We start from the raw sequence: 23,354 nt of genomic DNA, 5'->3' as shown, positions 1-23,354 counted from the left end.
GAATTAAAGGTCAAATATTTTGATGTTCCCCGTTAAACTTGCTCTATTTCGCTCGTTGAGAGGAGTTTTACGAGTTGGTCGTAAAAGATACGGGTCGACACAATACGATATTTTGCTCAAATATCTGAAGAATATAGAGATTAGAAATTACTTTAATGGAATGGCACAGATCAAGTATTGAAGTATAATATTTTATTTATATTTGAATAGTGTTGAAATAGATAAAACTTGAACCGAAGCGCCTAATGTCTATTTAGCCTCCTTGTAAATGTCAAGGAGAGCAGGCACTCGGCCCAATAACCTGATAAAAGCTCTCGGGAAGACAAATCGCCTGTAATTGTATTAAGTCCGCACCCCTTCCATGCCTACATACCACAGCCTTCATTTCTGCTGGACTATGATTAACGAGATGCTGATATTGATTAAGGTTTCGATTTAAAAATCTTCTGTCTTGATGTTAAATATTCTCCACTTGTTTAGGGAATATTAATAATGCTTTGAATTGGGGCATTTATTGATTAATGAGTTACTTAGATGACTAAATTACGTATAATTAAGGAATATCCGATTTTATGTAAGTCAATCTCAAACGAGTTGTTCATCCAATTTTCTATATTTTTATTTAAGATCCATATTATATTTTTTATTGGGCTAAATATATGAAGAAACGCAAAACTACTAAGCTCGTGTACATTATGACATTGTTTTTCACCCAACAACATATACAGCCATACAGCATACATACAGCTCTGAAATTTTACATCGTATGTTTTTAAAAAGGTGAATTTAGCTAAATTTGAAAGACTCGTACGTACCTAATCTATTACGCAAAAGTTTGTAATTTGTAATAATAAAAATTAATAATTTGGCTTGACCTCTTGAGGTTGTCTTAAATATATCGAATATATAAGTATAGAATATTTATCTGAAAGTCTCCTAATTAACACAAGCTAATTAAAAATGCGCAAATTTATGAAAATGTGACGTGTGTTTGACCGCGTTCCAATTGCGCCATTCCCGGAGGGCTAAGCTATTGTTTCTGGGTCGCCACACATTGTTTACTTTGCTTACAAACCACCACACAAAAATAAGTAAACCAAACAAATGTCATAGTACTCATAGGTTTTACAAGGAAGTCAATCCATGCAACAGTAGATGTTATAATGATAGGCAAATAAAAAATACGAAATTATACAATATTAATTCATTCGACTTTCGGCTGCTTGAAAAAGATAAACAGATAAAGTTGGTCAAAGCCAAAGTAAAAGTCAAAAATCATTTATTCATATAGATGACACATTGTAAACTTATGAACGCAAAAAAAAAGGAAATATACATTACATGCTTCTAATTTTACATTTACTACCAGTTCTCAAATCAAGGGCGTAGAACGGAAGAGAAGAACTAAACTCTCCGCCACTCTTTTTAAACGCCATATTTTTTGTATTACACAACGTTTGCAACGCAAATACAACACAACAATTACACCACTTCTTCTTATCATATTACGTAAGGACAATACACTGTATTGGTACTAATGCATAATAATTAAATCAGAAAAGTTTTACGAAGATTCACTGTACTATATACTGTGCGAATAAGGCGTAGTTTGGAAACGAGATGCGAAGTTCATCACATCATGTCCCATTTGACAAGGCCATTAACCTACACACGTCCTGTCAAAGTTGACTATCGCGACTAGTATTAGCTAAGTCTAACCGCTTTTGAAACGAAACCAACTATTCGTCTTTATAGTTCTCGCAAGAAATTCGGTTTGAGACTAGTAATAGTGTTGTTTGCGACAAAGGGTCTTAATAATGAATTTCCGACTGTAATTGGGATCCAGAACACGTTTTACCTTTGGAAAGGTCACGAGTGGCTCTCACTGTGCGATATCTTGAGAACAAACTTTCTATTTCACGAAGATTTTTATCACATTTTTGAGATTAAGCCTTTAAGGAGCTCTACGCTTGTTCACTGAAAACATGTGTTCCTGGTGGCAATATTTCTGCCGTAACTCGCTGAAATATTAAAATTAACCTCGCTTTTTAGATTTGCAAGGCATCCATATGCATCAGGCCCAACAGAGATTGCAATGGCGAGGGATTTAATTTTGATTTTTAAATTTGAAGAGCTTTCTGTAAAATGTGATATTCGATTTATGCTTTAATATATTTTGTTTCCTACCTTAATAAACTTTAGAAATTATGTGACGATTTTTTATCGAATGAGCAAATACACGAATATTGCCGTAATAGACAAGCATCGAAATAAGGCCGGTTCTCACAAATAGACATAACGTTGTGCCGTATGCATACAATGGTCACATGCCGCTCCTTTAAAGTTATTTATTGCTTTGATCCACGTCGAAGAATTGATGAGGACATACAAAGTACGAGTGCTGTATGGATAATCATTTCTCGCACAAGTTTAGTTGATGACGGTTTGTCAAGTTATCAACGCATTACTTTTTCAATTCGTCCCTTGATTACGTTTGTGTATAATGAAACAATATGATTTGTGGCGTTGAACTGTATTCAGCAAATTCATGATTTTGAAGGGCAAACGGACGCGGCCGACCAAAAACCCTTTCGAGATTAAAATTCATTTACAACACATACGACACTCACATACTGCCACTCTAGTCAATTATTCACAGCTCAGCCACACGTTTCCATGGCAAATTTATTCTAGGTTCGTTTGCTTTGATAAAAGCTGGTTTGAAGCACAGCATCGGCTGCGTTTGTCCAAGTGACCGACGTCAGCACGAGTGACTTACTCGTACTCACGTTACTCTCTGCTCTATCTATCTAATGTATAGAGATAAAGCCTCACTCACCTTCTGATGCAATGTGTTGTTGTATTTTTACGTGTATTTACGTGGCCTACGTGACCTTTAATAATACTAAAAGTATCAGAATTATTAATTTTATTCAAGGAACTTTCAAAGTCAGCTCGAATACCAATTACTTAGACGAAACAATTTCATAAAATTATGGTAAAACGTTTTGTGGTGTGCAGAATATTGTTATATCGTTATTTATTTTTATATAAGCATTAAACCGATGTATGTTTACAAAATAATATATGTATACAGGGCGTCCCAAGACTATGGCACATCAAGGGAAAGTACCTTAAATATAATAATAATAAGTATTACGGCATTCAATGATTTTCTAAAAATTACTTGTCTCGTTTGGTAAATGAACCAACTCAAACGCGAAAGAGACATGCCACTGATTAATAATTTTCTTGAAATTTTACTCAAACATTTTACGTTGTTCCTTTATTTCAAAGTACTGTATTACTTATGAAAAATCATTAGTTTTTGTCCTTTCTGTTCATATTGGCATCTAAAAACTAAGAGTATTTTTTCACGTTTGTGTCGGTTCGATTCCCAGACGAGACGAGTAATTTTTAGAAAATCACAGAATGCAGTAACATATCAGTACAGTATATATAGTACTTAACATCAGGTGAGGCTCCTGCCCGTTTGCCCCCTGTTCAATAAAAAATAATAACTTTTTAAAATAAGCTAAAGTCTTCTTTCAGCCCATCTACGATTTTTAAGGTACCCTTGATGTCCCATAGACTCAGGACGCCCTATACTATCAACAAGACATCGCTCTGATACGCGATTCTCATGACGTTGATGTTACACTAGAGATGCTGGTGATGATGCCCACTGCACTAACGGATTCTAAACTATTATATTTCAAATACTACTCGTATTGGCAGTCATATGAATAGTTGCCGATATTGAAGATAACTTTATTTTATTTTCTTGAAATGTGACATCGACACTACAATTCTGATTTAGCGACCGCCAACAATAAAGCAAGGCCTCTTATGTTCAGATCGATTCAGTGTATTCGTTGTCCAGGCTCCATAATGTTCCACGTCCGGCGTCGGCCGTCGGAGGGCCAGCCGCGACGGCGCAAGAAAAAGCCGAGCGGCGGCGCGGGCGCACGTCCCGGGACAGACCCCATGCTCATTGAGGTCACGCCGGACGGCACCGCCCTCGAGAACGGGCGCCGGCTGCGAGTCGCCGATGTCGTCGAGGTACGTAACTCAAGTCGCAGTGCGAAACTATACAGTACAACATTGAAGGTATCGCTATCCCTTGGGGTCTAGAAACAGCAGCACACGTCAATTTGTAATCCCGATTCGACTCCCATGTCTCACGTATGTATCCATTAGGTTAATTGATTCACAACTCTCTTAGGCCGTCTTCATATTGAGCGAGCGGCGAGCGTTCAACGCTGAAGCAAACGGCAAAATAATTTGCTCAAGTTTAATCGATAATACTGTTAAATGAAAATCTTATTCTACAAATTGGATTGCGATTACGTTGCGATGCCAGCACACATACCTGCTGATAGATCCGACGCAGTCAAAATGACCATAGTTTTACATTTACCTTATTTCAGTGTCAGATATCAGAGCGAACCGATTATAGGTACCTACTCGAGTCTAATATCTCATCAATGGGTGTTTTATTTAAAAAGAGATTGATACAGTTTTAAGCTAGAGCTTTCTTTGGCTTAGCCACTTGGCTTGAATTGTTAATTAAAACATTAAACTAGGTCGTTGAAAACTATATTAAGGTCGAACATTCGCCGCTAATGTATATAATAAAAAAAATTGTTTATTTTGGAACATAAGATCATCATGGTATCACTTATTCCACGTCATTAAATTCGAGCCTGTTGGCATCCCTACACATCGGCAAAGAAGACAGAGAGAAAAAGCCGGCGTAAAAAACTTCCGGTACTCTTTTTAACTTTAATCTTTTTCTTCTTATATGCTTCTGAACAAAACTGTAGTAGGCACCTACATAGCGTTGCCTTGTAACCTTGCATTTGAGCACACTTTTCAAATATCGCTAGGCTATCAAAGCAAACAGAATTGCCCCCAAACTCATCCAAGGGCGGAAAGACGGACTCGCGCTAATTGACGTCAATATTGTTTTGTTACGGGAGCCGCTCGTGGATTACACATTCTATTTTAAACAAGCGTTTGGCTCTCTTATATTATGTCCCGTGACGTTGTTATCTTTCAGGTGGGATCGGTGAACGGCACGGCGCTGCAGCTGTACGGACCTTCCATTCAGCCGCGGCACTGCGTGCTGGCTCCCACCGAGGGCGGACACTCCGTCACTCCGCTGCACGCCGACGCACAAGTCTACGTCAACGGACGACGCGTCACGCACACTACTAGGCTACAGGTATCCGGACACGATGAGCGAAGCTGATGTCGTGATTATCTTTACTATCATTACTAATAATAAAATATAATATTAAATTAAAGCACGGCTGCCTACTCAAATTCGGCCGAGTGTCCACCTTCCGTTTCGTGGATCCGGCGCAGGAGCAGCTCATCAGCCGAAACATTTCTCAGTCGCAACATTACGGCTCGGGCTCCATCTACGACAGGTACGCGACGGCTTCCGAGCCTTCCTAGGCAATTTAGAACTCAGTGTTTGCACTAATAGATGTCACCTAGAACCATCGCACCCCTCGTGAACACACTTCGTGTCGCTCGTTCTGTTCGTCACGTATCGTCTTTGTTTTGCATGTTTGTCACTGGCTCACGACATACGCTTGTTTACGAACGTTAGGTCGACCGCGGACAGCGGAGCCATGTCTCCCTCGTCGCTGGCCTCGCCCCACCGGGACCTCCTCGACGACGACGACCACCCCGACGACGGGCACTACGACGAAGACGACAACGACAATAACAACACGCTCAAACCGGAAGAGTCGCCGCGCTCGAACGATTCCAAGCACGAGTTCGGCCGCGACGAGCGCGAGCACTCGAGTCGCACCTCGCACCGCCTCAGCTACAAGGACAACTACGAGACCACTTTCGACCTGGACGGCAACGTCGAGACCAAGAGCATCTGTAGCGCCAAGAGCGGGGGCTCCGGACACGAAAATAGGTATTCTCGCCTCGCGTCGGCTTACCGTTGTCGCTTCTCAATTCGTTAACGCACGCGGGCCGATCTAAAGGCGAGGTCCCGCCCGCCCTTTGTCACTCATAGAACTTCAGTAATATGCCCCAATTTTAATCTCCACGCAATCGTACTCCACGCTAAAGTCGCTAATGATGAATCAGAAGCGGCGGCGGCGCGTGGCGAGCGGGACAGGAGGCGATCCTCCCGGCCGTCCTGGAGTTTCCGGAGGCGGGGCAAGCCCAGTTCCTGTCCGCCGTCATCTCGAGGCTCGACCCCCACGCCCCGGCCTTCAAGCTGGCCCCGGTCTACACGCTCTACCTGTGCGCCAGGTGAGGGCGGAATGACTTTTCGCATAACTTCAGCTCCGTAGTCGCCGTGCTCTGACGCGCCAATGCCGCCCTTTGCAGATACCGCGCGTCCACCCACTACCGGCCGGAGCTGACGCCGACGGAACGAGCGCACAAGCTCACCGCGTTCCTGCACCACGTCGCCACACTCATACACGCCACCGTGCAGGTCTGCCTGGCAATACTTTGCCTTCGAATGTGTCTGCTACTGAGCGATGGCCACGATGCACTTTGAACACACGTTTGTCTGAACAGGAGCGTCGCGCGGACTCCGCGGCGCAGGCATTCTGGATGGCCAACGCCAGTGAGCTGCTGCACTTCCTCAAGTGCGACCGGCACGTCTGCTCTTTCTCCACGCAGGCGCAGGAGTCGCTCCCCATCACAGTGCAGAACGCATTCAGGTACTCGCGCGTCTGACGCCTCGCCTCCGCGTCGCCCTCCCCTCGACTCATGTCGTGTATCCTTCCTCAGCAACCTGGTGTCGTGCTTCGCGGAGGAACTTCGCGGCGCGGTGTGGGCGCTGGCCCGCGGCGGCGGAGACGACACCGAGGCCACGGCGCCCGTGCTGCAGGCGCTGGCCGCCGCCATGGTGCTGCTGCGGCGCTGCCGAGTAAACGCCGCGCTCACCATACAGCTGTTCTCGCACCTATTCCACTTCATCAACGCCATCGCCTTCAACAAGGTTCGCTCTCTTCTTTTCCTCCGTTCTCGAGTGAAGCGTAGACGCCTCTGACGCTCGACTCGTTTCCGACAGCTGGTCTCGGAGCCGAACAATATCACGCCTCGATGGGGCGCCTCCCTGTCCGCTCGCCTGGCGCTTCTCGCGGCCTGGGCCGAGAGACAAGGGCTGGAGCTGGCGGCCGACTGCCACTTGGCGAGGACTCATCGAGCGGGTGAGTTTTTGGCGCGAGTCGTCCCACAGCAGACGTCCGAGAGTGGACTCGGCGTTCGCTTCGCGCCACCCACAAACCAATAATACGTTCGCGCGTGTCGCGTTCCGCAGCGCGTCTGATCCAGGGCGAGTACCGGACGGCGGAGGAAGTGCGAGCCGCGCTGGCGGCCTGTTTCAAGCTCAACTCGGTTCAAGTTCGAGCTTTGCTCTCGCCGCTCCTTCCCGCCGACCTCGTGGAGGCTGCCGTGGCGCACGCCCGGGCGCTCGCGGACGAGCTGTACCGGGCCGACGGTAGAGAGGTGATCCCGAGAGCTCGAGAATCGAACCGATCTCTCTCGGCTCCGACCCGGTCGTCACGACTCCTCTCTCTGCGAGCAGATCGAGCTGGAGGAGAGCGAGTGGCTGGGCACGGCGCTGCTGATCCCCGGCGACGGCTTCAGCGCGGAGGTGGTGCGCGGCGTACCCCCCGGCCTGGCCGAGTTCGTGGCGCCGCTGCAGAGGGGCGGACTGTGTCGTCTGGCGCCGCAACCGCACGCCGTCGGGCTCTGGACCGTCTACATGCACGCGCACGCCGCGCCGCCCCGGCGCCCGCCCGACCCTACGCCGCAGCTCATCCAGCTGCACAAGAACTCCAACGGCATGGGGCTCAGCATCGTCGCCGCCAAGGTGAGCCTTTCGGCGGGACATCACGACGCGTCGGACGACCGTTTATAACGTCGCCCTCACGATTTCGATCCGCAGGGCGCAGGACAAAGCAAGCTGGGCATCTACGTCAAGTCTGTGGTGGCGGGAGGGGCCGCGGCGGCCGACGGACGCCTGGCGGCCGGAGACCAGCTGCTGTCGGTGGACGGTCACTCGCTCGTCGGCATCTCGCAGGAAAACGTATGACGAATGTTTATCTTCCGCTCCGTCCCGAAGCTCTCAGACGTCCCTCTGACGATTCTCCGTCGCTTCCACAGGCGGCCGAGTACTTAGTGAGGACGGGCCCGATAGTGACCCTGGAGGTGGCCAAGCAGGGAGCCGTGCTGCACGGCCTCGCGACTCTTCTGCACCAGCCGGCCTACGCGCAACAACGTCCGGGTGAGTCTTCCACTGGGCGCCCTCGCTCTATTTCAAAACGGCCGTTCATTTCTCACTCTGTCCCGTACTCTAGATGACGACGTACCGTACGAAGACCGCGTGCGTCGAAACTCGGGCACCTTCACGAACCCTCACCCGGCCTTGCTGAAGCCGACGTCGCCTCTCTCGGAACTGGCCACCGCAGGCAAAGAGCTACGATGTTATTCCGTTGATTTTTTTGCGATTTCGTTTCAGTTTCTTCTTATTTTATCGCTCTTCGGAAGCGACACATTTTGTGGTTTTCTTTTTTTCGGCTTCGTCAATTTTTGTTAGACCTCGTAGCGTATTAATTGAGGAGAGTTTATGATTGCAGGATACGGCCATCGGCTCAATCGCGATAGATGTCATCTCCTCAGAAACGTATCTTCCGAATCTAGCACGACGGACGACAGTGAAGACATATTATTACGTTATCGCGGGTCCATACCTAGGCTCATCGTGACGTCAGATAGAGAGAATGACGAGTCGCAGGACGATTTGACCCCGGATGTGTCCGGTCGTTCCGCGGGAGCGAATGGCGATCTAGCCGCGCGCCGACGACTCCCGGTTTTCACTTTTACGTGCGACGACGGCGACGACCCCTCTCCGGGAGACACTCACGTCCCGTACGAAGCTCCGCCTCCCGTCCCGCCCCCTCCTCTCTACTGCGAACGTCGCGTCAACGACGGGGAGCGCGTTCGCCTCCCGCCCCGAATGAAACCCATTAGTACGAAACTTGTGCTAGACATGTGCAAGGTTCGCGCCGAACGGGAACGCTACGCGCGGAGGTGTACGGGCGTCGGCGACTGCGTGAGTGCGTGTGATTGTTGCCGTACGCCACAACCGGAGGCTCCCCGGATACCTTACATCGACGAACCCGACTGCGAGCCGGTGATCTTCGAGAAGGACGGGGCGAACGATCAAATACCCACCCCAAAAATACGCAGAATACTCCCGTCCTTATCCCTCGACGCGGCGGAGGAGCGGAGACCGGCGACCGCCGACGCCACCTGTCAGACTCCGCCTTCGCCGACCGAAATGCGAACCGGACCCGTAGGCTCGGCGAAGACGGCTCGACGCAGATTAGAATTGAAGTTTGGTGATGAATTTAAAAATTTACAAGAAGTTCGCTGCAGGTTAAGGAGAACCATTTTCAATATGACCAAATCGTTGTCGAGTAAATCTGATGAAACCGAATATTCTTCGACCGCGTCGACGAAAGAAAACTGCAGAACTACATTAAATCAGTTTCTTCAAAAAACGTGTAATAAAGTCGAGGGGAAACCGGACGATGCGGGTTTGGTGGGCGCTGAAAAAAAAACTTGGAAATCGCCCGACGAGTACCGTCCCGCATTAGGCAAAGTCAAAGCTTTAACTAAACGCTTCGATGAGATAAATCTCTCGTATTGCGTAAAAAGCTACAAAAGGAATTGCCAATCCAGTCCCGACCTGACAGTTGCTCGCCTCCAGAGTTCGCCCGTGCCCGGAATGAGCTTACCGGTCAGCGCCAGCTTGGCCGACTTGCAATATGACATCCGCTGCGAGCGGAGCGCGACCGACACGAGTCGAGGCGAAAGTAAACTGTCAGAAAAAGAAGTGAGGAGCATTCTGATTCAGCTCGAAGACTGGTCGAAATTCGGTTCTCGCGGTAGCGAGGACACCCTCGCGCAGGGCAATGAGTTCGAATTGCCCAATTTGCCTTCCGAAGATCACACGGAAACAAACGCCTCGATCAATGGGAGCCTTGTGTTCAGTGAAATTGACAAGAAACCAAGGGTTATAACGCTCGATAATATAAAGTTGAAATCGACGAAGTACGAAGTCAGTTCCCCGGTCAAACTAAGCGAAGATTACTGTATAACGGAAAGTACAGAAAACTGGGACGAATCGCGTGCACCTAGAATCGTGGACGTGATGCTTCGAGCGCACTCGTCGTCTTCGGACGTGTCGACGTGTCGGATGTCCGAGCGGACGGACCGGGACGCGGCAATCGCGACCGGCCGCTCCGAGATGAGCGCCAGCGACGGGTGTCTCAGCTGTCCCTCGTCCTCGCTTCTTTCGACCGACTCCAGCTCGCGTAAGACCTCCCCCCACAGCGCATGAGATAGGTGTGTTGCTGTCCGCACCGTTACGCAATTTTATATAGATATTATAATTTGTTTCGAATCCGCTCCACACTTTTGTTTTTTATAATTTAGGATTTGTTTGGTTTACATATTTAGTTTCGCACTGGCTTAGAGTACCGTACGTTTGTTGTGTCTTTTTGCGAAATTATGGGAAAATTTAATACGACGCATTTAGGCGATATCGATTAATTTCCATTTTCTTCGGAGTGTGTCGACGAGTCCACGGAGTATTAATTCTTGCACGAGAACAGACTTGTACACTTTTTCTTTATTGTGTTTCTTTTTATTTTCGTAGCCACGTCGTACGCATTGCCCGCTATTAGATATTATTAATATGTTTTTTATTTTATTTAAGATCGATCTAACATCGTTATATTACTTAAAAAATGCACTTTCCATTCTCGTGTACCCGTTTCGCAATAATAACCCTCGTGATGCCGCAGGTGGTGGCGGTGTTGCGGGGGGTCGGCGCGCGTCGGAGCGCGACCTGCCCTCGCGTCTGGCGGCCGAGCCCGTCAAACCCAGCAAGAGCACGCCGGCGCTGCATCAGCCGCCGGGCCCGCCGCCGCCGCAGAGTCCACTGAGCCCGCCGAATCTGCTGAGTCCCGGCGTCCGGGCGACGGCCAGCAAGTCCCGTAGCAGCCACAACCTCTCCTCGCCTCCCGTCGACTCCTTCTACCAAAACCTCGCCTCCGTCCACGACAGACGAGACAGTAGATGGTCTTCCCTCCGGTCGTCCGGCGGAGGCCGGCCCCAGTCGGCTCATTTTGATGAACATCACGCGGACCTCGACCGACATCAGGTAGAAGAGGTTTTATAACTTGACTCAGTCAAGTGGGAATATCGCCACCTTTTAGTTAGACGCCATTGAATTTGATTTGATTTGTTGATCTTTTTAAATACAATTTCGAGTTCTGACTTATTTTAAGTAAAAAATTGCGCAACGACGGTCACAGGGCCGTTCTTTGTCGGACGCGAAAACAAACATCAAAATATTCCAGGTAAACCAGGCGAACGCGCGAGCGGCGAAGTTGGCTGAAATGTCCGAAGAGGTGACGAGACGACAGCAGCTTCAATATCAGCATATGCAGCAACACTTGCAACAACAGCAGCAGCATTCACAACAACAGCAGCAGCATTCACAACAACAGCAGCAGCATTCACAACAACAGCAGCAGCATTCGCAACAACAGATGTTCTACAAGCCGGCGACGCCGCAAATGTACGCGCCCGCAGCGTACGACGCCTCTTCGCATCCGACTAGCCAGCCCGGCCCTCAACCCGTATCGCACGACGTTCCGAGCCCCGGCCCGCAGAGTCTGCAGGGCTCGATGCACGGCTTGCACAACATTCAGGGCTCACAAGCCTTCATTTCCCATAACCAGCAGCCTACCCCGCAGCCTCACGCCTCGTACGGGCAGCCACAGCGGTGAGTCCTTTGAAGTATCCCTTTTTTTTTTTGGAAAATTTAAAATACGTATTCACCCGTAATCCTTTCAGGTACGAGTGGGTCCAGGCGGGGCCGCCGTCGCCCCAACGGTCGCAGCCTCCGGTGGCTCCCAAACCGCCGGGCCCCCGGAGGCCGGAGCTCGACCCCGTCGAGCTCGGTCAGCTTTCGCACGGCACTCCCGCCCGCGTCCGTGCCGACGAAGTTAAACACGACACAGAGCAGCACGCGGCGAGCGCCCAGGAGGCGGCCTCGGCTTACGCGACGCACAACCCGTGGCAGCGGGAGGAGCGCGAGCGGCAGGCCGAGGCCAGGCGGGCGGCCGCCCGAGCCCGCCGGGACCACACCGTCGCACATCTGCTGGCGCTGGGCGCGACGCGCACCGCGGCGCAGAACCAGCAGCTGCGAGCTCTGCAGCTCGAGAGGGACTTCGAGCGCCGCGCGACGCAGCACCAGACGGTACGGTATAGATGGTCAAAACGTTTTATTGTATATTTTTGGAAAGCATCTGACGCCTCAACGAGCGCACCGCCGAGAGGTAATCGATTTATTTTTAGCTTCGAAGGTAATGTATATAGTAAAGTTATTTATTCTGAAACAAGTCGAGTGTATAATGTATATATAGTTTATGTCATATTATTGTCCTCGAGTGACCCGCCCGTCTACTAAAGATGCGCCGCGGCAATAGGCGGAGAAATGAAATCAAAAAATTTGTTAGATTTCGCCGAATTATTAAATAAACCTTATTATTATCACGATCAAAGTAAGGGAGATGAGTTCCCTCGCAGGATGAAGGCGGAAACGGCGAAGGCAGCCCCGAAGAGGAGTCTCCGCCCTCGGAGCATCCGGCCGAGCGGGACTCGAGGCTTCACGGCCAGCACCCGCAGCCTCCCGCGCCCAAGTCCATTCTGAAGAGTAACACGAGAGCGGAGACGCTCAATGGCTTCCAGACGCACCCGGTACGCACGAACCCTCGCGCCTTCGCCGGTCCCGATCGAATCCATCATCACAATTTTAATTCCAGAGCCCGAGCGAAGAGAGCCGAATGAGCGAGCTGTCCGTGAACGTGTCCGGCATGTCGGTGTCCGCGGCGTCCGGCGATCCCGTCCCGCTCGTCGCCCCGACGCCCCCCGAGCGCGGCTCGTCCTTCGCCGTGATGGCCACCAGACGCCCGCCGTCGCCGCAGTACGTCGCCCCCCGTCCCCCGCTCCCGTGTCGCGACGAATCCGGCCGATTACAACGACGATCTCTCCGCAGGTCCCCAGCGGGCACCGGTCGGGACAAGCGCGTGTCCTTCCACGAGCGAGCCTCGGAGCCGCCTCCTGCTCCGCCGGCCTCGTCACCTCCCCCCATGGACGTCCCCGCCGCCCCCAGAGAGGACCCTGACGTTAGTCTTTATATTCGTAAATGACGAACGTTCAACAAAACATTCGTTCATCTTTTCATAATCTTAACATAATTTTTCATCAAATCTTTTCTCATAATCTTTGAATGTCGCAGCGGTTCCTGGAGGAGGCCGAGAGCATGCTGGACGAGGTCGGAGCCGGAGCGGCGCACGCTTCGCCGTCGGCCGCGCACACGCCGGGCGTCATCGGTGCACAGGAGGTGTACAGGTGAGGCGGCCGCCGTCGCCGACGCGAGCCCCCATGTCGAAGTCATGTCAAAGTCATTGACCGAGCGACGTCACCCGCAGAGACCCTAGGACGCGTCGCCTGGCGGAGCAGCGAGCGAGGGCGGCGCCGGCGCCGGTCCCGGAGCATCTGTCCTTCAAGGAGAAAATGAAGATGTTCGCCCTCGAGTCCGGCGAGGCCTCCACGCCCAAGGACAAGGTGGGTGCGCCCGCCGCCCGAACCGAAGCCCCGCATCATGCGCAGCGATAACCGCGTCCCGTGTCCGCAGGTGAAGATCTCTCGGGCTCAGCGAGACATCGACGCGGTGCACTAGCGACCGCGGCCGCTCGGCGACGAGGGACGCCCTCGCGGTCCGGGCTGGTGAGTTCGGACTACCGTTCGCTCCGCATGGACGTCGGGACGGTTAATTTAGAAAGATATGGCACGTCATGAAATTCTAAAAGTTTTATTTCCAAATTAGTTGTGCCATCGTACTGTTAATAAACTGTTATCGTTCGACGATAGTTTTATTCCGAGAGTTATATTAGGATCGAAAGGCGTACGTCCGTCGGCGCCTCATCTCTCGCTATGTCGCTTCGTCACATTCCAAAGAATGAACTTCTCTCTCCTCCTCGATCGTTCCTCGGCGGTATCCGATGAGTAGAGGCAGACTTAGGCGTTCAACGAAAGCAATAAAGTAGTGCCCCTGTACATAAGCATAGAGAGCCGTAAGATAACGTCCAGCACGTTTTGTGCCAAAAGTCGTTCTCTTGGATTCGGCCGGCCGCGTAACGTTCCCGTTAATCGATATAATGCTCCTCCTTTGTGGAACGCCCGGTTGCTTATGTGGTCGTAGTCGAATGATTTTTATCTTTCCGGTACCTCGGACCGTATTCGTCATGAGTCGACGCCTCGGTTTGTTGTCGTATATATTTGGAAATGAGGAACGATAGTTTTCCTGGTCGCGTAGTCGCCGAAGAGCATTGTGTTTCGTTAGCCGTACGTTAAAGCGTACCCGTCCGAATCCAAAAGACATAAATTAGGTCAAAATCGATGTATATAATATTTCCAATATGAATCCACGACCAATATTTTGTAAATGTTCACTACGAGTCTATAATATATATATTATATAGAGTTTAGAGGCCTATGCGAAGAGCTATTTTAGTAAAATTATTTAGTCGTAAAGGGCTTCACGTGCCCAGTACTTCACCCAACGATAGTCAATTAGAAATGTTGTAAGGTTTATTTGTACTCTGACACGTCGTGTGCTGACTCGGTTCGGACTGTTCTTTAAGAATTAGAAATTACACAACACAAACTAATTATATTGTTATCGATAGTGAGTATTGTACTACGTTTACTTAAATTTTAATAAATTACCGATACGAATGTTTTGTTTTATTTCGAACTCCTTAAAATAAGATTTTTTTAAATCTTGTTTAATTTATAAGCCATACATCTAGTGATTAAGAAGCTTAAAAATATAACAATAGTGCTTAAGCTTTAAATATTACTTTCACAGTTTACTAGTTAATGAATATTTTTAAAGCGAAGACGAATTTGATGAAATCATAAATAGTGATCAGCAAATGTCTTTACCATTAAAACATGTTACACCGTCAGAATTAAAAAAAATCTATAAATAATTTAAAACATAAAAAAAGCACCCGGTTTCGATCTTATTACCGCAGAAGTTCTTAAAGAGCTACCAAAAAAGGGTATCGTTCTGTTAACAATCCTCTTTAACGCAATATTAAGACTACAATATTTCCCAAAACTATGGAAGGTGTCCATCATAAACATGGTTCCAAAACCTGGAAAACCCCTAACAGAGGTTTCATCATACAGGCCTATTAGCCTTCTACCCTTGCTAGCAAAAGTGTTTGAGAAATTAGTCATCAGTCGTATTCAACCAGTACTCAAAGAACAAGAAGTAATACCTGACCACCACCAATTCGGTTTCCGTGCACAACATGGAACAATGGAACAAATACATCGTGTTACTCATACAATACGGCAAGCCCTAGAAAGAAAAGAGTATTATTCAGCAGTATTTCTTGATATACAACAGGCTTTTAATCGCGTATGGCATAAGGGCCTCCTCTGTAAGTTAAAATTAAATATGCCAAATACTGCGTATCTTCTCCTGAAGTCTTATTTGCGAAACCGTATGTTCCGGGTCAAATGTAAAAGCAGGAGTTCCCCAGGGCTCAGTGCTGGGCCCATTCCTTCATACAATCTTTACAGCCGACATACCAGTTACAGACGATGTTGTGATTGCAACCTATGCAGACGACACTGCAATCCTCTCCTGTAGTAAAAATCCAGTCGAAGCATCCGCAAAACTACAGAAATGTCTGGACAAAATAGGATTATGGTTAAAGAAGTGGAGGATACGGGCAAGCCCTGCTAAATCAGTTCATGTCACGTTCACACTAAGAAGAGAAGAGAAGGGTGACTCTGGAGGGAGCTATTTTGCCAAAACAGTCTACAGCCAAATATGTATATGTATAGGTGCATGCCCAAGCACCTAGACAGACGCTTAACTTGGCAAGACCATATAAAAGCTAAGAAGCAGCATGCTATTGGTAGATAGGTACGCTTCGTAGCATGCACTGGCTATTAGGTAGAAATGCCGCACTCAGTTTAGAGAATAAGCTTCTCGTCTACAAAACAGTAATAAAACCAATATGGTTCTATGGAATACAACTCTGGGGGTCAGCAAGCCGCTCTAATATTGAAATCCTGCAGCAACTACAAAACAAAACACTACGAAACATAAGCGGAACGCCGTGGTTCACACAAAATGCTGTAGTCCATAAATATTTGGGAATTGCCTCTGTCGAGGAAGACATTAAACGATCAACCGTGCATTACAAAATGAGACTTCAGCAACACGTCAACCCCCTAGCTTCAGGCCTCTTGGAAACGACGGACACTGTTTATCGGCTGAAAGGGGTGAAACTTGCAGCAGTTTGAAAATCTACGGAGTGTTACGGAGGGAGTAGAAAAATTAATGAATTTGCGCTCCCTAACTGCCAATATCTACCTCACATCTGATTAAAGCCTATAAAGAGGCTGATTGCAGGTGGAAGAAAATACAAAAAAATATTACTTTCACAGTTTACTAATTAATGAATATTTTTAAAATAATCCGATCTAGGATTCAATGCGTCTATAATGTAACAACTCTATCACTAAATTCGGCTGTGAACCCTGAACTCAATATTTGATAGAGAAAAAAGAGAAAATCATCAGTAGAACATCGAGTTTTCTTTAAGAAATCCAATCCAGCTTGTTCGTTAATTTTACACTCAACAACTAAGTGTCCTTTTGCCTCCAGCATTTCTTTTTTTTTCGGGTCGTCTCTTTTTTCATAATGAATTTATACTTGTTAAGTGGGATGACGTGATAAGTACGGGTTCAGAAGCAAATAACTAAATAATTTTTCTTGAGGTTTCTTGAGTAAAATCAGGGTTCGCGTGGTGGTTCGTTTACAATGGTCCTGTACCAGATGCCTTTGTCTTGAGACCATTTATTATATAAGATTTAACAAATGTTGTAAACTGCTTTTCGAGTCTATAAAAATTAAAATTTTATGATATGGTGTCGATTCTATGTAGTGTCCTGCTTCATTAATAGGAGTCAGTTGAACTCACATTATGGGTATACTTGCATTTTCAATAAGAAATTTGTTCCCAAAGTCTGTAGCTTCAACGTAAAACGCGCGACTGGAGCCGTCTTCTGTTTTGGATCCATCAGTGTAAATTTAAATATAGTCTGAGAACTAAATATTTATCATATCTTCGGTATGTTGCTTAAGAATGGATTGCGTGAATGGATGTTGAACTTTAGATTCATTAATAGTCACTTTATGTACCTATATAGATATAATTATATCCCAGGGGATTATCCCATTATTTAATAGGTATCAATTGAAAATAATATTTGGGACGAAATCTCAAATTGTGAGTTAGCTAAGTTGGCTAAGTTTCTGAAACTCTAGAAAAAGAGAAGAGATATTAGGTTTTCATAGGCAAGGTGCTTTTATAGCTTGGGCGTTTTAGAGTTCGTGTACGAGCCAAGGCTGTACATTTTGTTTATTTAGGTTTCTTAGTCTTGTAAGCGTGATGTTTCCCTGTGTACGTGCCAAGGTTCATACATCATGCTCAACTACAAACGTGAATATTTCTAATGTATGTACGTGCCGTGGTTGTACACTTGGATCACTTTATAAGCATGACGATTTCCTAAATCGTCGGAGTTACACCCCGAGAGCATAGCCAGACGTCGGCACTCTCTTCGATTGTTTAATTATAATTTTATTATAATTCTATTATATCGCTCATAGTCTATTGTTATACGGAAGTGGTGAATATAAGATAATCTACAAATCTTCTATTATTTCTACCACCTGATGACCCAGGAACCGTACAGTTCGAATTTAGAGTTATGGTGGAATGGCCCACCCTTTTTAATAAAACCTAAAACGGAGTGGCCAAGCGCTCCTACAGAAAATGTTGAGCTTCCGGAGCTCAAGGTACATATATGTTGTGTGTCTGTTGAGCATTCATTTCAGTTTAATAGGTTCTCGAAATTTCAACGAATGATCCGGGTGGTAGAATATTTCATAAGATTTATTTAAAATTGTAAAACAAAGAAGGATTCGAGGCTAAGTGGTGATCTGAGTCACGATGAAATAGATAGGTCTACTCAGACCTTTATCAAATCCAGCTGGCCTCCAGAGTAAAATCCAGTGAACTTAACAACATTAAATTATGGTGGAATGGGTCAGAATGGCTTTAACATGAAAGAAACCAAATCTTAACAAATTATTCTATACATCAGACCTATGAAGAAGAAAAAGAAGGAAGCGAAATAGAAGGTTTTTTATCATACCAACATATTACAGGAAGACGAAAAACCAATATGGGAACGATTTTCGACCTTAAACAGATTGAAAAGAGTTTTATCGTACTGTATGAGAATGAAGAAAGGAAGCAAGAAGTTACATATTACAACCGAAGAAATGGAAAATACATTACAAAGGTGTGTTCATTTTTATCAAGACAGAATATATCAAAAGGACATAGAAGACTTGAAGGAAGAATGAAAAGTTAAACCCAAAAGCTCACCGTCAACATTGTGTCCTTTTCTAGATAAAAATGGTATATTAAGAGTAGGAGGAAGACTGCAGAATGCATAAATTTCTGAAGCTAGTGAACTGGGTGTTTATCTCAACAAATGCACATTACAAAATTAATTGTCCAAAATGCACATATAAAAACTTTACATGGTGATATTCAAATAATGAAGGCGTACATTCGAAGTAGATTTTGGATTGTAGGCATGAAGAATGCTATTAAATTGTGCATTAGAAATTGCAAGGTTTGTATAATAAGTAAGGCTTAGAGGACGACTTACCACCTACTAAATGGCTATTAGGTTGCGTCAAAGAAGTCCACCCCGGAAGTGACGGATTGGTAAGAGTGGTTACTTTAAGATGTAAAGGTAACAACATATTAAAGAGACCAGTGTCAAAGTTGTTGATGTTACCGAAGATTTTTTTAATATACTTTTTTTATATTATAGTCCACTATTTGAAATGATATTTTTTATGTATTGTTACATTTTTTATAACGTTGTTTATAAGCATTGCTATTTTTGTATAAATTTAAGTGAGAAGTTCACGTTCAATATAAGATAATGTAAAGCTAAGTTAAAAACAATGTTTTGGTGAGCGGCATGTTTCGTCATTTGAGTTGCAATAAATACATTGAAGAGAAAAGACGTGTTTATATTTAATTTAACATTATTGTAGTAGTTATTGAAGATCGAACAGTATTAATAAGGAGTTCAACACCATCTTAATTTCTGTACTACCTACTTGTTGTAAAATCTTACAGCTTAATGACTTATTATTATGGGGTCATGCTGCTGATGTTGAATCTATTTTCATCTAGCAGAAGAGGAGTTTTCATGCAATCTATAATTTAAAATGCAGGGAATCTCTGAGAGATAAATTCAAGAAAATTAACATACTTACCTTTATCTCGCAATATATTTATGAAAATATTATGTATGTATACAAAAATACTGTTAAGTATACTAGAATAGAACAAACGCAGGCTACAATTTCTAAGTGAGTAATTTTTTTTTGGGAAAAGGGATACTCTAAAAGGACCTGGGACTAGTGCTGGGCAGGCTACTTCTAATTAATTTGCTATATTATTTGTTTTAAATAGTGTAGTATTGTTTGATGATTTGCTTTTTTAAAAGAGTACCGAGAGTTTTTTACGTCGGCTTTTTCTCTCGGCCTACACCCTCTGTCTTCTTTGCCGATGAGTAGAGATGCCTACAAGTTCGAATTTAATTCCGTGGAATAAGTAATACCTCGATGATCTTATGTTCCAAAATATTTAATTTTTATTTATTTTAAGTATCTGGGCAAAAGGAAACTCTGTTACGAGTGAGTTAAAAACATATACAGGACAAATACACAATAAAATAAAATTACCAAGAATTGTTGGTAGGTATTAAAGCAGAGAAAAAAAAACATCAGCAAAACAGCGAATTAGGTTCGAGAAAGGCACCCAACAATGCTTTCTCTAAAACCCAGAGCCTCCTGTGACATAAAAGTTCTCCGGCTAAAGTTCTCCGATCGTACAGTGAAAACATATTAATTTTTTAAGTCGCTGATCGTACGGGTGTCTATGAAAAATCCTCTGCTTTGAAAGCTTGGTGTCGCGTCAAAGATCTTTGAATGCTTTCAACACGTTGCAAATGGATTCCATAGTACATTACTGCCAAATTCAATGACTGCACCAGGGGGTTGTACAAAATTTTAGTCGTACAACCAAAGCAATCTGCTTACCGTTTAAGAAATCTAAGCATTCCTGCGGATGCGGTTACTACTTTATTGACTTGTGATATAAACGTTAGCTTTTTTGTCAATAATAACACCCAAGTCATGATCATGAGAATCTCCTGAACCTCCTTCAATGGCGTGCCGTCAAGCCGATACACAGAAACAAGTGTTTGTTTTTCCTTGTGTATTTAATATGAAAGCAGTTGTTTATCTTGAGGATCATACCATTTAAAAGGCACCAATTTTGTATAACAGTAAGGTCACTTTGAACTAGAGCAGCTTCACAGACAGAGTTAACAGAAACAAGTGTTTGTTTTTCCTTGTGTATTTAATATGAAAGCAGTTGTTTATCTTGAGGATCATACCATTTAAAAGGCACCAATTTTGTATAACAGTAAGGTCACTTTGAACTAGAGCAGCTTCACAGACAGAGTTAATGATACACAGAAACAAGTGTTTGTTTTTCCTTGTGTATTTAATATGAAAGCAGTTGTTTATCTTGAGGATCATACCATTTAAAAGGCACCAATTTTGTATAACAGTAAGGTCACTTTGAACTAGAGCAGCTTCACAGACAGAGTTAATGATACACAGAAACAAGTGTTTGTTTTTCCTTGTGTATTTAATATGAAAGCAGTTGTTTATCTTGAGGATCATACCATTTAAAAGGCACCAATTTTGTATAACAGTAAGGTCACTTTGAACTAGAGCAGCTTCACAGACAGAGTTAATAACTTTTTAAATTTTTAAATCATCAGCGAAGAGAGATGCTTTACAGTGCTTTATATGATTCCTAACGTCATTGACAAATAAGAATAAGAATAGCAACAGTCCCAAATGGGATCCTTGGGGAACACCAGATCTCGCAATGAAGGAAGTAGACTCAGCGCCACCAACAACAACTGACTGAGGCCTGTTACAAAGATATGACTTAAACCAGTTCAGCAAATTTTCTCCTATTCCATAACCATGTAGCTTCTGAATAAGGAACGCGTGACTAACTTTGTCAAAGGCATTGCTAAAAACAGTATATATCGTATCAATCTGGCACCCACGATGTACTTCCTGACATGTTTCAGTCACAAGACATGAGGTTTGTTTGAATTGAACGGCCTCTTCTAAAACCATGTTGCTCATCAATGATACAGCCCTCAACACATTTGTAGATTATGGGATACAGGACAGACTCGAAGAGCTTGGAAAAACAAGATAAAATACAAATAGGACGGTAATTTTTTACGTCGGTGATATCTCCCTTTTTATACACAGGTACAACACGAGACTTTTTCCATACATCAGGAAAAACACCATCTTTAAAGAGATCTATTATAAATAATAGTTAGGGACAAAGATAACACAAATCTACATCGTTTTACAAAGATAGAAGGAATCGAGTCTGGCCCGGCTCCTTTGTTAGTATCAAGACCTTTTATTTTCTTAGATATTTCATCTTCACTAAATCTAAGAGACATTAGGCCATCAACATTGCCAATATCGTCTGGAGTGGAACTGCTGACAAGTGATTCATCACAAGTATAATATACAGATGAAAATTGATATGAAAAAAGATTAGCAATATCAGGTGAAGACTGGGCTGTAACATTGGCCATTTTCATGCAAGAGCGAAGCGGTGAGACCTTTCTTATTTTTTATAAAACTGAAAAACATTTAGGATTATTACGAATACTTGCCTCAATATTTCACTTATATTTAGTGTACCAATCATCATAATAATATAATACTCTATTTCGTCACGAGGATTCTTGTATATTAGATTCCTCTTACGTGTTTTTTCTTTATCAGCAAGTATGTAATTTCATTAAGGAGGAAATGAACCACACCGGATATTTAGGTTTCGTGATGGACGTTTTAGGAACAATATTGCTAATAGTAGTGTTAAGAATTTTGTAGAACTCGGAAACCATATCATTAACATTATCATGAGCGCATAGGCTGTCATTCCAATCGATGGTTTTGAGATCCCCTATAATAGACACATAGTCAGCTTTATAAAAATTTATATTACTTCTACCTCCTTCGTAAAAAAGATATTTTAGAATATTCAAAACTTAACAATAAGCTAGGATGATTCGCGTATATATTACTTAACGATTCGGAGGCAGCCCCCTCCGACATACATTTATACTACATTAATACAAGACATATTACTTTATATTAAATCTAAAAAAAACGATCACCGCTATTACGTATACTATTAAATTGCTTGAGAGTGTTAATAGACATAAAATCAACCAAGGCAAAGCCAAGAGCATTGTTATAATTACGTACAAGGTGTCAAAAAGCTTCATTATTTAGCGATCACTAATTAATGAACTCTAGATTGAAATCACCAAGAAAAATGACGTTATCGCTCAAGTCTAAAGCTCGGTCAACACTATTTAAAAAATGTGTCAATGTTCCAATAGTAGTCTTGATATAGAGATGCTACTATAAGAAATTTCTTTGGAGACTCCCAATAAGACACCTCCACCATTTCTTTGGAGACTCCTAATAAGACACCTCCACCATCAGATTTGCTATTGGTAGAACTTGAACGATCTGTACGATAAACAGTGTATCTATTATCAAATAGTTCCCAGTAGATAATGTTTTAAAAACCCGATTTCAGCCCAGTTTCCGTACGAGCGATGATCTAATAATAAGAAGTTGACAAATATTTTCAAAGACAATAAATATAATATTCATATTGATAAATCTTCAATCACACTGACTATGATGCTATTGTATTCACACGGAGACATTGTTGCTACCTGGAATTAGTAACGAAAAATGATATAGGTTCGTTTTGTCAAACAGTAATTTTTATGTATGTGGATGATATGAGCATTTTTGATGTAATTAAGAGCGCTCGAGATTTTTGCAAAACAAATGTCGTGGATGTGCAGAGGTGGTGCGATCATTATTATTTTAAATGCTACAAACAAAACAAAATAAACTAACAGTCCGACTCTTGTTCAGATTTCATTTCTACATTGACCATCTGCTG

General features: G+C 44.5%; 1 protein-coding gene across 5 annotated transcripts in view; it reads left to right on the top strand.

The window, feature by feature from the left end:
• LOC110995879 (afadin) overlaps nt 1-14,868 on the top strand; it is a 33,591-nt gene extending 18,723 nt beyond the window's left edge. For 4 of the 5 annotated variants that reach the window (XM_022263266.2, XM_045630542.1, XM_022263268.2 and 1 more), the window contains 22 exons: nt 3,884-4,062; nt 5,063-5,227; nt 5,311-5,435; nt 5,621-5,941; nt 6,118-6,285; nt 6,364-6,472; nt 6,559-6,704; nt 6,775-6,985; nt 7,058-7,196; nt 7,307-7,494; nt 7,574-7,861; nt 7,937-8,077; nt 8,155-8,275; nt 10,863-11,221; nt 11,421-11,848; nt 11,920-12,325; nt 12,655-12,825; nt 12,891-13,051; nt 13,124-13,253; nt 13,367-13,479; nt 13,560-13,695; nt 13,766-14,868. In XM_022263266.2, the coding sequence (XP_022118958.2) occupies nt 3,884-4,062; nt 5,063-5,227; nt 5,311-5,435; nt 5,621-5,941; nt 6,118-6,285; nt 6,364-6,472; nt 6,559-6,704; nt 6,775-6,985; nt 7,058-7,196; nt 7,307-7,494; nt 7,574-7,861; nt 7,937-8,077; nt 8,155-8,275; nt 10,863-11,221; nt 11,421-11,848; nt 11,920-12,325; nt 12,655-12,825; nt 12,891-13,051; nt 13,124-13,253; nt 13,367-13,479; nt 13,560-13,695; nt 13,766-13,810 (4,250 nt within the window). In that variant the 3' untranslated portion in view covers nt 13,811-14,868. The remainder of the gene's footprint in view (nt 1-3,883; nt 4,063-5,062; nt 5,228-5,310; nt 5,436-5,620; nt 5,942-6,117; nt 6,286-6,363; nt 6,473-6,558; nt 6,705-6,774; nt 6,986-7,057; nt 7,197-7,306; nt 7,495-7,573; nt 7,862-7,936; nt 8,078-8,154; nt 8,276-10,862; nt 11,222-11,420; nt 11,849-11,919; nt 12,326-12,654; nt 12,826-12,890; nt 13,052-13,123; nt 13,254-13,366; nt 13,480-13,559; nt 13,696-13,765) is intronic. The other variant, XM_022263267.2, reaches the window with a different exon arrangement.
• The last annotated feature ends 8,486 nt before the right edge of the window (nt 14,869-23,354 follow it).

This window comes from Pieris rapae, chromosome 12 (assembly GCF_905147795.1).
Source record: "Pieris rapae chromosome 12, ilPieRapa1.1, whole genome shotgun sequence".
Taxonomy (NCBI): domain Eukaryota; kingdom Metazoa; phylum Arthropoda; class Insecta; order Lepidoptera; family Pieridae; genus Pieris; species Pieris rapae.
The sequence above is the reverse complement of the archived record's forward strand: the minus strand, read 5'-3'. Positions and strand labels throughout refer to the sequence as shown.